The sequence below is a fragment of the Bemisia tabaci genome, chromosome 7, assembly GCF_918797505.1.
Source record: "Bemisia tabaci chromosome 7, PGI_BMITA_v3".
In the NCBI taxonomy this organism is placed as follows: domain Eukaryota; kingdom Metazoa; phylum Arthropoda; class Insecta; order Hemiptera; family Aleyrodidae; genus Bemisia; species Bemisia tabaci.
The window spans coordinates 1,047,972-1,061,853 of record NC_092799.1 but is presented as its reverse complement, the minus strand read 5'-3'; the positions used below and the strand labels follow the sequence as shown (position 1 = coordinate 1,061,853).

The 13,882-nt window shown below is 39.5% G+C and overlaps 1 protein-coding gene across 1 annotated transcript in view; it reads right to left on the bottom strand.

The window, feature by feature from the left end:
- Nucleotides 1-417: 417 nt before the first annotated feature.
- LOC109036749 (sialin) overlaps nucleotides 418-13,882 on the bottom strand; it is a 22,283-nt gene continuing 8,818 nt past the window's right edge. Inside the window, exons 2-10 of the mRNA XM_019051111.2 lie at nucleotides 13,702-13,873; nucleotides 13,130-13,363; nucleotides 8,894-9,068; nucleotides 7,075-7,208; nucleotides 6,105-6,225; nucleotides 5,367-5,497; nucleotides 4,847-4,989; nucleotides 3,848-3,968; nucleotides 418-2,241 (exon numbers count right to left, since the gene is read on the bottom strand). Coding sequence (XP_018906656.2) covers nucleotides 1,996-2,241; nucleotides 3,848-3,968; nucleotides 4,847-4,989; nucleotides 5,367-5,497; nucleotides 6,105-6,225; nucleotides 7,075-7,208; nucleotides 8,894-9,068; nucleotides 13,130-13,363; nucleotides 13,702-13,873 — 1,477 coding nt within the window. The 3' untranslated portion in view covers nucleotides 418-1,995. The remainder of the gene's footprint in view (nucleotides 2,242-3,847; nucleotides 3,969-4,846; nucleotides 4,990-5,366; nucleotides 5,498-6,104; nucleotides 6,226-7,074; nucleotides 7,209-8,893; nucleotides 9,069-13,129; nucleotides 13,364-13,701; nucleotides 13,874-13,882) is intronic.

The following is a 13,882-nucleotide window of genomic DNA, read 5'->3' as shown; positions in this document are numbered from 1 at the left end:
ATGTTTTTACTACCACTACCACTGTTCAAGAGAGAACGTCTCTACACTCTGTTCGTTTTGCGTTGATCGTGACTTGTGAGACGATGAGTGAGACGATTTCCAAGTCCCCTTCAAAATTGAATGATGCAACTTACCATGCTTTCGCGTCATTACACAGGCTGAAAAATTATCTCAGAGCTTATTCGAGTAGGCTACTTAGGCTAGCTACATAGATTTAAGTATTTACCTCCGGAATTGATAGAGCTTAATTGATTCCGATAATTTTTTCGGTGGGATTATTTTTTTTTTTTCATTCTTCTTTTTTTCTGACCTCTTGGTCTTCATGTTAGAAGTATTGAGTAGAAATTGTTCACCAAGTGAGAGAACACTGAGATGAAAATGGTCCATTCCGAAACTAAGAATGAAATGCAGAGCAAATTAAAAAATTACAAATAATGATTGTGTATTTACATATTGAGTAAGCATCTTAAGAGTAAAAAATTGGGAATTTTAGATGAGAAAATTGGATTAAATTTAACGAAGAAAAACCGCATCACATTTTCAAGGAAAGTACATCATCAGAGAGAAGCTCAACGAGTACATTAGAGTTCCTTGTTAAGATCTCAAATCCGACGAATGATTTTTAAAATTCATGATATGGACTCAAAGATCACTTTTTATCTTTATTGTTGTAGAACAAGGAACCTTAATATACTATATGTATATTTATCTCTTTCGGACTTAACGTGACTTGGTTTCTCTCTTTTAAAATTAATTCAATTGGATCACTTACATCGGACGTAGAAAATCAGTACATATCATAAAAAAATGAAAAAAAAAAATCGTGTGGAATTCAAAGGACGATAAATAATTCAACATGGTTGGTTAGCCTATGCCAACCAGTATAACCGACATTTTCGCGACATATTTTTGGATTAAATATACGCATTGCAAGGTGGTAAACACTCGAATCAAGAGTTGATTATTTATCAAATTTTGTTAAGTTTTAACTTCTAAAAAATGCACTGTCCCATTAATTTCGCGACGTTGCAAACTAAGTCACTCGTTTTTCTATAATTACAAAATGCATTAAAAACAGGTACATCACAATACCAACAGAACACCATCCGTAGATGGCGATCATATTAAGATGACATGGAGATAAAAAAGGAGAGAAGTTCTTATTTCAAGGCAATTCTGACACGAATTACTAAATATCTCTATACTCAAAAGTTACTTACAATCTTGTAATTCCTACGAATACACGAATCACTATCCTCTTCGTTGCAACTAACAAGGCGCCTGCCATATTTAAGAAGGATCCAGAGGATAGGAAGTTTATCTTAGAAGCATCGAAAATCGATTTGATAGTTTCTTTTCATAGAAGAGAAAGTTGTGATAATTTTGAATCATCATTGACATTTGATAACAAAATCTTATACATCAGTGAAGATGCCAATTGTAAAGCATTGGATTCAAAACAGCGTAATTCTCAAGGAGTAGACTTGGTTTTTTTTTCTTTTTCGGGGCTTTGATTATTCTCAGAAAAGCTCACCTGATATTATCCTCCGTTGCATGTATGAATCCGAAGTAAACAAACCTCGTTCTTACGAAGATTTAGAGAGCGTTTTTCATGCTAGACCCAATATTCAACTGAACTTCGCACTGCTGGTTCAAACAAATTTTCAAGCAGAATATAAAGCACAGTTTTGCAGATCTAGTGATACATTTTAACACTGTTGGGTAGTTGAAAAGCCCGATGCATGAACACGTTGCATGATATTTTTGTAAAAAAAAATCAAAATATTGATTTTTGATTATTTTCGATATCATTATAACCGGGATTATCTATTAAAACAGTGGCGAAACTCAATTTTTATCTTGATTCGCCAGTTTCCAGTCTTTTACAGGCCATAAAACTCCCTGTAATATGTCGACTCAAGACCTTTCTTTCTCTAAATAATGAGTGGCACTAACAATTTCATGCACATGACCCTTCAATCCATGTTTCGTTTCTCACTCCTGAACGGTACAGGCAGAGTTCTCGAATGACGAAGGCAGGTTGACGGTGCACTTAGTGACGTCACCCAGATCAGGTTGCTGTTTCTCTGTGTCCTTCGGTTGAGGTATACTTTTTTCTGGCTTCGAATCGTCCCTGGCCCATGACTGAATATTCCCGTCTGCAAATATTCCGTAAAAAACAGCCCCGAAGACGTACACACCGCTGGTGATCAGGAATACTGATTTCCACTCAGCCGCCTCCTGTTTCAATAACCAAAAACAAAGAGAGGAAAAATTACGATCCTTCTTTACAAAATAAAGTACAATTTCGGTGCAGGGATAATTCGTTTGAATGGTGAGGAAATTTATAGATTCCAATACCTGACGTTGCAGTTTATTTAGTGGAATTTAAGGAGTGTCATATTTCGCAGAAGTCTCTGATTTTCTTCTTCTGAAAAAAATCTACAGAAATTTGAAACCATATGTTGTCTGGACCACATTTTGCAAACCGGAACCACTATTTCTGGCTCACTTTGAAAGGCGCTTTTATGAAGGAGTCAGAGACATTGGTTTCTTATTGCAAAATGTAATCCAATTTATATGTATGAGACTCCTCATCGGCTGATGATCGGTGACAAAGTGAGGCGGGTATAAAAATCCTGTTAGTGATTTCCTGATTGTGTTTCTTTCAGGAATAGCTATAGAGTTCCCGTTGTTCCGATATGATGACTTATGGATGCCGTAACAAGAATTCCGTCGGAATCATCGAAGACCGGGTGTCTCAAAAAAAAAAAAAAAAAAAAAAAAAAAAAAAAAAAAAAAAAAAAAATCCGACCAGAAAATTTGATCTAAGAAGCAACTTCCCTGGAAATGTTTGGCTGAAAGCCATACTTCGCTGGGAAACTTTAAGAAAAAAATATCCCATACATTCACATAGACACGGTAATCACTCACAATTTTAAGAGCTTTCCAGGAACGAGTAACCCTCCTGTAAACTTTATATATAAGTTACAAAGTATAGCAATTAAGGACAGGATCATCCAGGGCAGGAGAGCCATCGCGATACTGAACGGGGTGCTCTGGGATCAGAGCATCTCAAAGGCAAACAAGCACCGGATATATGACGCCATCGTTAAAAGTATCGTGCTCTATGGTAGTGAAGTGTGGCCTTTGACGAAAAGAACGCAAGAAATGTTGAGGGCAACTGAAATGGATTTTTGGCGGCGATCTGCCGGCATTTCGAGACGGGACCGTGTCCGTAATGAGAGAATTCGCCAGGTGATGAAGGTTGAGAAAGATATCGTGCACGACGTCATGTCCAGGCAGTTATGCTGGTATGGACATGTGCAAAGAATGTCGGAGGAGAGGTTACCCAAACAAGTTTTGGATTGGGTACCACCTGGGAAGAGGCGACGGGGACGTCACGTAAAGGGTTGGCGGCAGGGCGTTCACGAAGAGATGTTGCGGTGTCAGTTGCCCGATAACCTCTGGGAGGACAGGCATATCGACGGTGAAACTTCCAAACCACGTATCTCGTTTGCGGTGTTTAAAAATCTACGCTCACATTTTATTTTTTTGAAGTAGACCAAATCAATATCATTCCTTGAAATTTTCACGGAATTTTTTCCGCACAAAGAGGAAAAATCACAGAAATTTTCAAGACTGGATGTTAAGTAGTTTTTCATTTAAAAGATAAAGTATGACAGGAAGTCTGCGACGTCGCAAATCGAGATACGTGGTTTGGTAGTTTCACCGTCGATATGTGGCGTTTGGGTGTCGTAGAACGCAAGAGTGCGTTGTAAAGCGACTTTACATATATAAAAAGTATAGCTTAACTCTCCCGCAAAATGGTGAGCCTTGAACATACCTTGTGCTGAACTAAGTATCCTGCTAGAATGGGACTGATCATTCCTGGTAGGCAGCTGAATGTGTTGGTGAAACCCATTAATAAACTAGCGTACTGCGGGGCGATGTCCAAGGCATTGACACTGTGAAGTCAAGACACCGAGATCAGTTAGGAAACATGTTTAAAAACAATCGAATACTTCAAAAGGAGAACATTCTTAAAAATTAAGTCTTATGTTGAAATTAAGAAAAAAAAACCGGACATTTTGGTTCAGATTTTATTCTTAGAGCGCGAGAGTTCTTAACCTATGGGTCCTTCGATCGAGTTTCTTCTAGCAAGCTTGTACCTCTTGAACGGTTAATGTCTCCTTTTTCATTAGCTACCGCGCGAAGTAAGTTATATAAAATTTTGTATATATTAATGCCTTTTTCTATGGCCTCGAAATTCCTGCATCTCAAAAAATCTCACGCCTCATGTAATTGTTCACATATGAGCCTTTGTAAGTTTATTACAATCATTTTGGGCCGCACTATATAATGTTCACAGCATCGAAAGATGGCATTATATCACTAGGAACTATAGTCAAAATGTATTGAAATCATCACACTGATTGAGGGAGCTAGAAACTGTCACATGTTCTTCTCGGACGAAGGTTCTAACTTAGCCCTGTGAAATTCAATAAGATTAAGAATTTGAAGACATAGGTAACGAATGGTTTTTTTAAACGTTCAAATGTTGCTAAGTTTACTCTACATTCGAATGTTGCCAATGTAACTCTTAACAAAAGGTTACCTACATAAATGTTACATTAGGTCGAAAATGTAAAACTCGCTACTTTTGGAAGAAAAACAATGTGAAACAGTGTGTGAAAAAATAAAATAAAATAAATAAATCAATAAGAACAATTATAGGCACTCGAACTTCGTTTTTTCAAAGGTATTTTATGTGTTCCAATGAAAATCTCTTGTAAAAGTCATTTGTACTCGCATTTCCGAATTGATGAATTTTCGGAGTACCTACCCGAATGCAGAACACGCGAAGGCTCCAAGACCGCAAGACATGATCAGGCAGAAGATAATTCCTGTGGGAGTGTTCGTGTACGATATGGCAAACATGCAGATTGCTTGGCAGGTAAAAGCTGAGCAGTTGAACAACTTCCTCGTCTACAATGAAAAATAACACAAGTATATAATGAACATATGTCTGGATGTGGGTAGAACACTGTGAATTTTTAGTTTATACATAACACGATACACATATAATACGATACACATGTACATACACATATCTCAATGTGCAAACAATCTTCAATATCAAACTTCATGTATGTATCGTTTACACAGATATGTAAAGTAGAAAAATGCGTATCTCCGTATCTCAGTACAACATTAACATAATTAATTCATTTATTTCAACAAGAAACAAAAATTTGTAAAAACCTGCCTGTATGCCGTAGAAACTATTCAAAATCTTTACGTTGCAGATTTATTTTCATTTTATCCACTAGTGAAGCTGAACTTTGTTTTAACCAAAAAATTACCTGCGTTGTAGATAGGTGTGTGGCCCGCACCCAATCATTGAGGAAACCAGATATTTGTGTCATGAGAGCCATTGCCACATATGGTAACGCTGATATGAACCCTGTTTCAGCTAGGTTGAAACTCAACGTGTCTGAAAGAAATATCACGGATGCTTGTTAATGGAAACTCAGAAATTTTAAAAATGTCTCAAGTAATTAGATACTCACCAGAAGCGTGACACAATTTTATCATTTTCTTTTCTGGAAAGTCGCATAAATGAATCAGGCTTCTGACCAAGTAATTTATCTCAAAGATTTTTGAAAATGCTACAATCCTCAAAATATAATTCTTAATAAGCTTTTAAACTTTCTAAAGTGCACTAAAAACTGACTAGATTAGTGGGCTCGCTCTCTAGTCATGGCGGGTAGATGCGAGAGCTTTTGAGTCGCACGTCGCAGAATCCCGAGTAACTCAAATTGCATGACATTAAAACGAAGGCGCACCCATCTCCATTTAATTCATATTTTTACTAATTTTTAGGATTCCGCGCTTATCTTCAATATTTCACTCATTGAAATCATCGAATCATTTATAAAGGCAAGTTATGCAAAAGACTACCACTGTTTCTCTCGCAGTATGGTCTGGTGCTGGTAGAACATATATTTTGATACCGAAGAAAACGAATCCTGATAATTATTTATAATAATTATAACAAGAATACAACACCAAACAAAAGGCTCAATGATTTTGAAACATACCTCGCATGAAGGATGGAAGTTGTGTCAGCAACGTAAAATTACCCCAATCTGCACAAAACTGAGCGACGGCAATGGACCAAACTGGCATGGATGTAGATATACTTCTCCACGGCACTGGTATCTATAGCCAAAATATGATATACATGGTAAAATCACATGGTATAGGATGTAAAGCACACATTAGGAGAAGAAATAGTCATGGGTCTCAATGACAAGCGAGAAAAAAACACTAGGAAACGTGGCCTGAACTGTACGTAACAAGGTGGTAAAATAACACAAGTGACACTTATTGACGAGTAAATGGCAATCTTTCATTCTCTAAGAAGATTTCTTTAGTTTTATGAAGTTTAAGATCGTTTACCAATATGCAAAAACTGGAGAAATGAATTGGCCTTCAGTACATTAATTTGATCGGGGTACTTTTCACTGAGGGGTTAAATTTACCTTGTTTTCCTCAATAACTTCTTTTCATTTTTTTCTGATGATCTCTGGGTTGGTTTACCACATCTTCAGGTGCTTTTAAGATTTGTGTAGGGGTTATGGGTATGGTATCTAATGTTGTTCAAAGGAAACCACCAGGAAGAGGGAAAGATTAGCCATAAAATAATTATAGTAAAATAAAGAAAATGAGGGGGAATCATAGGGAAGGACAAGATAAATTTTGTACAAATCATCAGATATGGCAGTAGCTGATCAGTTGAAAAATTTTCTGTTTTCCCCTTTAAATTCTCTTTAAGCTCCCAGCGTTACGTTGCTTTGACACTCGATTGAATGCTGCCAAGTAGCGTGGATGCAATGTCATTTTATTATCGGAGTAAATGCTGCGACCAAACTTCCTTGACAGATTGATTAAGTCATACATTAGCAAACTAAAAATGATTTATTTTCCCTCAATGTTCCGATAAAATCATTCAAACATTCAAAACTTAAACATTGCGGGATGAAATAAATTTCTAAAATGTTTTGTTACCTCCTTATCCGTCGAGAAACCACAGAGAGAATCTTTTATGTATCTCAACTCCTTGCTTGATATATGAGGATCATCTTCTGGGCGGTCCCTCACAACCCACAGCCATATCACGGACCAAACTAAGGCAAGGAGACCTAAAATTCATCAAATAAAACTATGAGCTGCATGCTGCTATGAGGGCGAAAAATAATGTCCATGACAAAAAATATTAAGTTCTACTTATGAGTGGAACCAAAAAAAAAAAATGTTTTTGAGGGGAGGAGGGAACACAGAGGGTACGTCATCAAGAGGAGTCAAGGCGTCACAGAAAGACATTCTGCCGAACGCATATTAATAAGGGCTTCTTGGGACAATTTAAAGAATGGAGACCTCTTAGTGGTAGTTTTGAGCTGCTCTCATACCCAAGAATTGATTGAAATGTACATTGCATGGTTCAAAAAATGTCAGACACTACTTCGCAAAATTTCTCAAACTTTTTGGAGACGGCCAGGCAGATTTTTCGGGTGTGTGAGGGATAGGCTCTCATGTTGATTTTCAATAAAAAATTTGGATCCTTGTGGAAACCCCAAATTCTCTGCAAGTCTCTGATTTCTGCAACTTTATTTGGGTCGGCAACGTAAGACCAGACATGACCCTATTCCGTATAATTTATCAATTTTCGATGCTTGTCGTGCTGACATAAATTTTAAAAATCAGGGCATGGAAATCGAATCGAAAGTATTCGGCAAAGGTTACGGCTCTTGGTTGGTGAACAGAATCTTTGGGTACTGTAATAAATGCACCGAGGTTTGAATCTCATCACTGAAAATTTTGGTCACCTGCGTGCTGATCACTAAAATTAAAAGCCAAAGAAGAAAACGGGAAAATGGAGGGATCCCAATGGTTGAAACGGGTGGTTGTTAAAGACGAAAGAGGAGAAACTTTGGATCAACTTATCGGGTTTCTTGTGGATTGCCATTAAATAGTCTACCATTAAATAGTCTATCATTTTCCCCCTTTGTTCATTGCAACCACCCGCTTTCACTCTTGTCCTCTTTTTCAAAGACTTCACTGGAAAAAAACCCCGGCTGTGGGAGCCGTACTTACGAGCTATAGAGACATACCGTCTGCGTTTCGAGCTCAGAGGCCGACATTTTCGGTCGGAGCACCCTGAGCAGTTGAAGCTACGGCCCCAGCACCCGGAACTTTCGGCCTCTGATCCCGAAACGGACGGTGTGTCTATATCGGCCGTAACTTTTGTTTCAGTGTTCGCATCCATCAATTGGACGTATCTCTATGAAACAGAACTATGTGCAGGTGGAAGAGATGGGGTTTGCCCGTTAGTGCTCGGGCTATGAGAATGAATGGGAATTAGTGGCGGAGCCGCCACCGCGCTCCCCGCGCTTCCTCGTTAACTCATGAGCCCTGTCCACAAGGCTCCAGATACATGCCCAGGGCTCATACACTGTGCACACAGTTCTGTTTGACAGAACGTGAAATCCCGCTTCTCCAATTCAGCAAACGGAACTGTGAGCCAACTAAATTCGGGACTCATGAGCCGTCAGCATGTGCCTAGAGCGTTGTGGCAGGAGCTCATGAGTTAACGAGGAAGCGTGGGCTTCGTCACTGGCGCTTTATATTTCCCATTCATTTTTATGACCCGAGCACTAACGAGTACACCCCATCTTTTCCACCTGCACATAGCTCTGTTTGATAGAAATACGGCCAATTTTAACAATGAGCCCACTGGAGCGAAAACTTTGTAGAATGATAGCCATGGATATAGAGATCGGAGGATGGAGCTGGAGTGTGTTGTTGGGGTGTAGGATGGAATGGTTACCTGTAACGTAGAAGTCGGCTGCCCAGCCGAAGACATCGGCAAAGAAGCCGCAGATGGGGTAGGCGACGACCATGCCGACGAAGCAACCGGAGAAGGCGATGGACGCGAGTTGGGTCCTCTCCATCGGCGGCGCCCATTCGGACCAGACGGCATGAATGCATGGAAACGTCACTCCCTGGATACGACACAGAGCAGAAGACGATCGAGATTCACAAATTAAATAAGGAGGAACCTTTAATCTTGGTGTTTAGCACCGATAAAAACTGGGAAAAACTCGGATTTATCACACTGAGAAAAAGCTATGATTCATGAACCAATTGAGGACACCGCACCAAGAACAGCCTATAACTGGAAACCGCGTTTTGAGAAAAACGCATTTAAAGTTTTGTTTTTGATGTACTGCGCAGACTTTTCTATGCAGGTACCCTGTTTTGGTGTTTTTGGGTGACCTAACCCTTCTATTGAAGGATGCCGGGTAGATTTTGCAATACATTTTGGGTTTATACTCTCATATATTTAATTTAAAAAAGCAGTTTTTAGGCCATTATTACGCCCAACAGTCATTTTGGTGGCAATATGAAGTATAAATCATTTTAATCACGCATGATTTACGGAAAATGAAAGAATATCGATAGTGAGTAAAGGAAGGGGTAATTGGCACCTTATAGGCCCGTTTATAGGTCGAACTTGCACCCATCGATCCAGAGTCCTGACTTAACTCGGAAAAAAAAAAGGTTTTTCGACCTCTAACCGTTACCTATCCATATTCTATCGCTACCACAGCATGGTCCAGGGTACGGAGAACCCGAAAAGCAGATGGACGTAATAACGACATATACGCCTATAGGCTGTTCTTGGTGCGGTGTCCTCAATTGTAATCTTTCGTCACATTCTTGCGGCTCAATGATACAACTATTTGAACTCTCCGGAATGCGTGAGGTATCACGCCGTATTTGAAGGCGTTTTCAAAAGAGCCAAGTTCCGATACCCGGATTATCGTTTTGCAAAGTTCTTATTATTATGTTTTATTTCCTACCATTTGTTTGTTTTCAATCCTCCTATAAAAACTACTCATTTGCTGAATACACTTCTAGCTGGAGCGCACTTCAGGTATGCATTCACCACTGCAAAAATGTCAAAGGAAATTGACAAACCCAGCGTGTATGGAGGATATTTCAATTGTAATCTGCCGTCACATTTCTAAGGCGCAATGATACAACTATTTGAACCCTCCGGAACGCGCGAGGTATCACGCCGCATTTGAAGGCGTTTTCAAAAGAGCCAAGTTCCGATACCCGGATTATCGTTTTGCAAAGTTCTTATTAGTATGTTTTTTTTTCCTACCATTTGTTTGTTTTCAATCCTAGTATGAAAACTACTCCTTTGCTGCATATACTTCTGGCTGGAGCGCATTTTAGCTATACATTCACGACTAATAAAATGTCAAAGCAAGACTAGCGTGTATGAAGGCTATTTCAATTGTAATCTGCCGTCTGCCGTCGCATTTCTAAGGCGCAATGATACAACTATTTGATCTCTCCGGAATGCGTGAGGTATCACGCCGCATTTGAAGGCGTTTTCAAAACAGCCAAGTTCCGATACCCGGATTATCGTTTTGCATAGTTCATATTCTTTTGTTATATTCCGTACCACTTTTTTATTTTTAATCCTCGTTGAAAAACCACCCATTTCCTAAATACAATTCTAGCTGGAGCGCACTTCAGGTATGCATTCACCACTGCAAAAATGTCAAAGGAAATTGACAAACCCAGCGTGTATGGAGGCTATTTCAATTGAGGACACCGCACCAAGAACAGCCTATACAGTCCAGGCGCCTGGTAGCTAAAAATGAGGCTAACCAGAATTTTGGGTACACAGCGATTTTTTTTGGCTTACCGTATGTTTTTTGGGTCGCTGAATCCGAATCTGAAGTTTTCTACCACGTATCTGGTGAGCATTTACCGCAATTTTGAAAAAATGGCCTAAAAAGGCCTTTTTTGCGGGTTTTTTTATATAGCGGCTAAGCATGAGGAAAAGTCCCGAATTTAGCTAATGTTTTGAATAACTGACATAATTTGGAAGAAAATGGTGTGTACATATGCTAGGTTTGCTTAAAAATTAAGGAAGATCTTGAACATCGCGCCCATTCACGTTTTCGCGGCGCACCCGCCAACGCGCGATCCGGCTCGCCGCGGTCAGCCAAGTTCCGAAGCGTTCCAAAGTTCCGAGATCCGAGGTTCCTCAATTTTTGAGCAGACCTAGCATATTCATATACAATTTTCTTCCAAATTTTGTCAGTTATTCAAAACATTAGCTAAATTTGGGACTTTTCCTCATACTTAGCCGCTATATAAAAAAAACCGCAAAAACGGCCTTTTTCGGCTATTTTTTCAAAATTGCGGAAAATGCTCACTAGATATGCGGTAGGAAACTTCAGATTCGGATTCAGCGACCCAAAAAACATAAAGTGAGCCAAAAAAATCGCTGTGTACCCAAAATTCCAGGTAGACTTACCAGGCGCCTGGACTAATAACTGGAAACCGCGTTTTGAGAAAAACCCATTTAAAGTTTTGTTTTTGATGTAACCCATTTCTACTTCGATCTTTTGGAGTCAAATAGGTCCAATTTTGAGCGTTTCGCTGCGCGCACACCTCGCTGCAGCACAATGAAAGCACAAAATGTAAAAGAAAAAATTAAAGTGCTTTGGAAATCATTAAATTGACACGGTACCACCAATATTTAAAAAACACGCATTATATCATTATTTTCCTTTGATAAATGGATACATATTTCTTTCCCATCAATTTAAATGAGAATAATCAATGCAGAGTGTGCAAAAATTTTAAAATCATGAGTTAAAAAACGCTGACTATGCGAGTATCAATATTAAAGCCGAACAGAGCGGAGCGGCGTGCTGCCAGCGCGAGAGGCTCACTGCCGCCTACAAACCTAAGTGGATACTTCTCGCATTGCACAATGCTTGAAGTATCCACTTAGGTTTGTAGGCGCCAATGCGCGTTTCTCGCTGGCCGCCCGCCCGTCGTGCGACGGCGCCTGAAGCAACTATTTCACAACAGAGGTGTTGCACAGTATTATACGAAATTGAACGTACTAAGAATGACAGGCATCCTTTAAAAGTACAGATTTTTCCGCGCAAAATAAATCAAGATACTTATCGTACACAGGAAAAATCTAAGAGCCTTCAGCTGAGGCAAATATAGAGGTTTATCCGGTTCCGGTATAACAAGGTGGGAATTTCTTGAAAGATTATTAAGTCCTGTTACACCAAAGAGGTGTAGAGAGTTTTAGTGAATTTTGTCTCATGGAATTGACGCTCCCCCATTTTTACCAAAACTCTCAACTATATACATATTATTCTCCGTTGGACCAAACAGACAAAACAAAAAAACAAGCAAACCCTCATTCTTCCAAGACATTATATATTTTCATCCAAAAACGTCGTGAGCAATTGTCGTTTGTATTTACATGTGGGCCAATTAACTTTGGGTCTCAACTGGCCGTGGTCCAGAACTCCCGTGCCGAAAAAACGCGTGGACGTAAATTACTGGAAAAAACAGATGCGCGGACAAAAAATCGTTGACGAAATGTCCTATAACCGTGCTAAGCAAGAACGCCCTAAATCCATCAAGATTCTCCCGCGTTTTTTGGAACTTAACACTTTATAAAGTAAAAACTATTTTACCCATGCACCTCAAATTTTAAGGCTAAGTTCTTGATAGTACTTGCAAAATAATTATGTAAAAACATTGTCTTAAGGTACACGAGTTTTTCTGCTATGATACATCGTTTCCAAAAAAATTAAAATGGCGTTTACGGCGTTTTTGCGTTGCATGGCAGTATTCTGCCGTGCTAAGAAAAAACGCCGTATGAACCTTTAGGCTTTGCCAAAATTCCTTCGATAAAATCCGAATTCCTTGGTAAACTTATGGAAATTTTCCATCTAATTTTTCAAATAATTTTGTTCGCAATTTCACCTAAAGCTCCTGAAAATTTCAAGAAGAAATTGTTGGAACTTTCCTCAGAAGTAAGCTTTTCATCGGAAGATATTTGGCAACTCTCGAATGTTCATACGGCATCTTTCCTTAGCACGAATGTATTGACCCACAGTCAGACGCGCTGACCACAGGGCCAACCCGGGGTACCCCCTTCGATATTTAGAATTTAAACCATGATGGCCAATGTTGAACAATTTAGGAGGGTGCAGCTTGAAATTACCTCAAAGACCCCTTCGAGAATCCTGAGGGCGATGAGGAAATTGACGTTGAGTCTGGTCAAGGGCGGCGTGATGAGGGTGAGGAGGGCGGTAACCGCCACTCCAACCCCGTAGATCCGCGCGCCCCCGAAGCGCCGGCTCAGACACCCACCCAGCATCTGTGTACATAGGTAACCGTAGAAGAAGGAGCTCAGAATCAGCCCTCTCAGCTTCGAGTCCCAGTTGAACTCCTGAACCTGTTGAATAGAAAAGCAAAAAAAAATTATATCGATTGTGACGCCATGTGATACACGTGATAATTTCTTAGGTTGCATTTTTTTTTTTAACTTCGAGGATTCCCGAGGGGTTTATCCGCTTGTAATGAAATCCCCCCCCCCCTCAGTTCATAATCAGCAACCAATCTCATCAGTCATTTTCTCCCTTTATCTATAAGAACCATCCAAACTAACCAAAAGGATCGCTCCATACTCCCTATACCATTTTTGTCTATCATCGCTTTGTCTATGAATTTCATAAATCAGCCCACTGGCTTTATCTGGCATTGTGGATAAAATTATTATGATCCATAACGAACCGTTTTGGATATGGTGGTGCCGTTTGCGAGCTTCTCGATCTTGATGTGTTCTGTCGTCATTGCTACGATTGCCACACTCAGATTTACTCTGAGGGCGTAGATGTTGATGAACCCAAAGAAGGCAAGGAACGACACCAGATATCGTCTCCTCTTGAAAATTTTCCATTTTGAACTGAAAAAA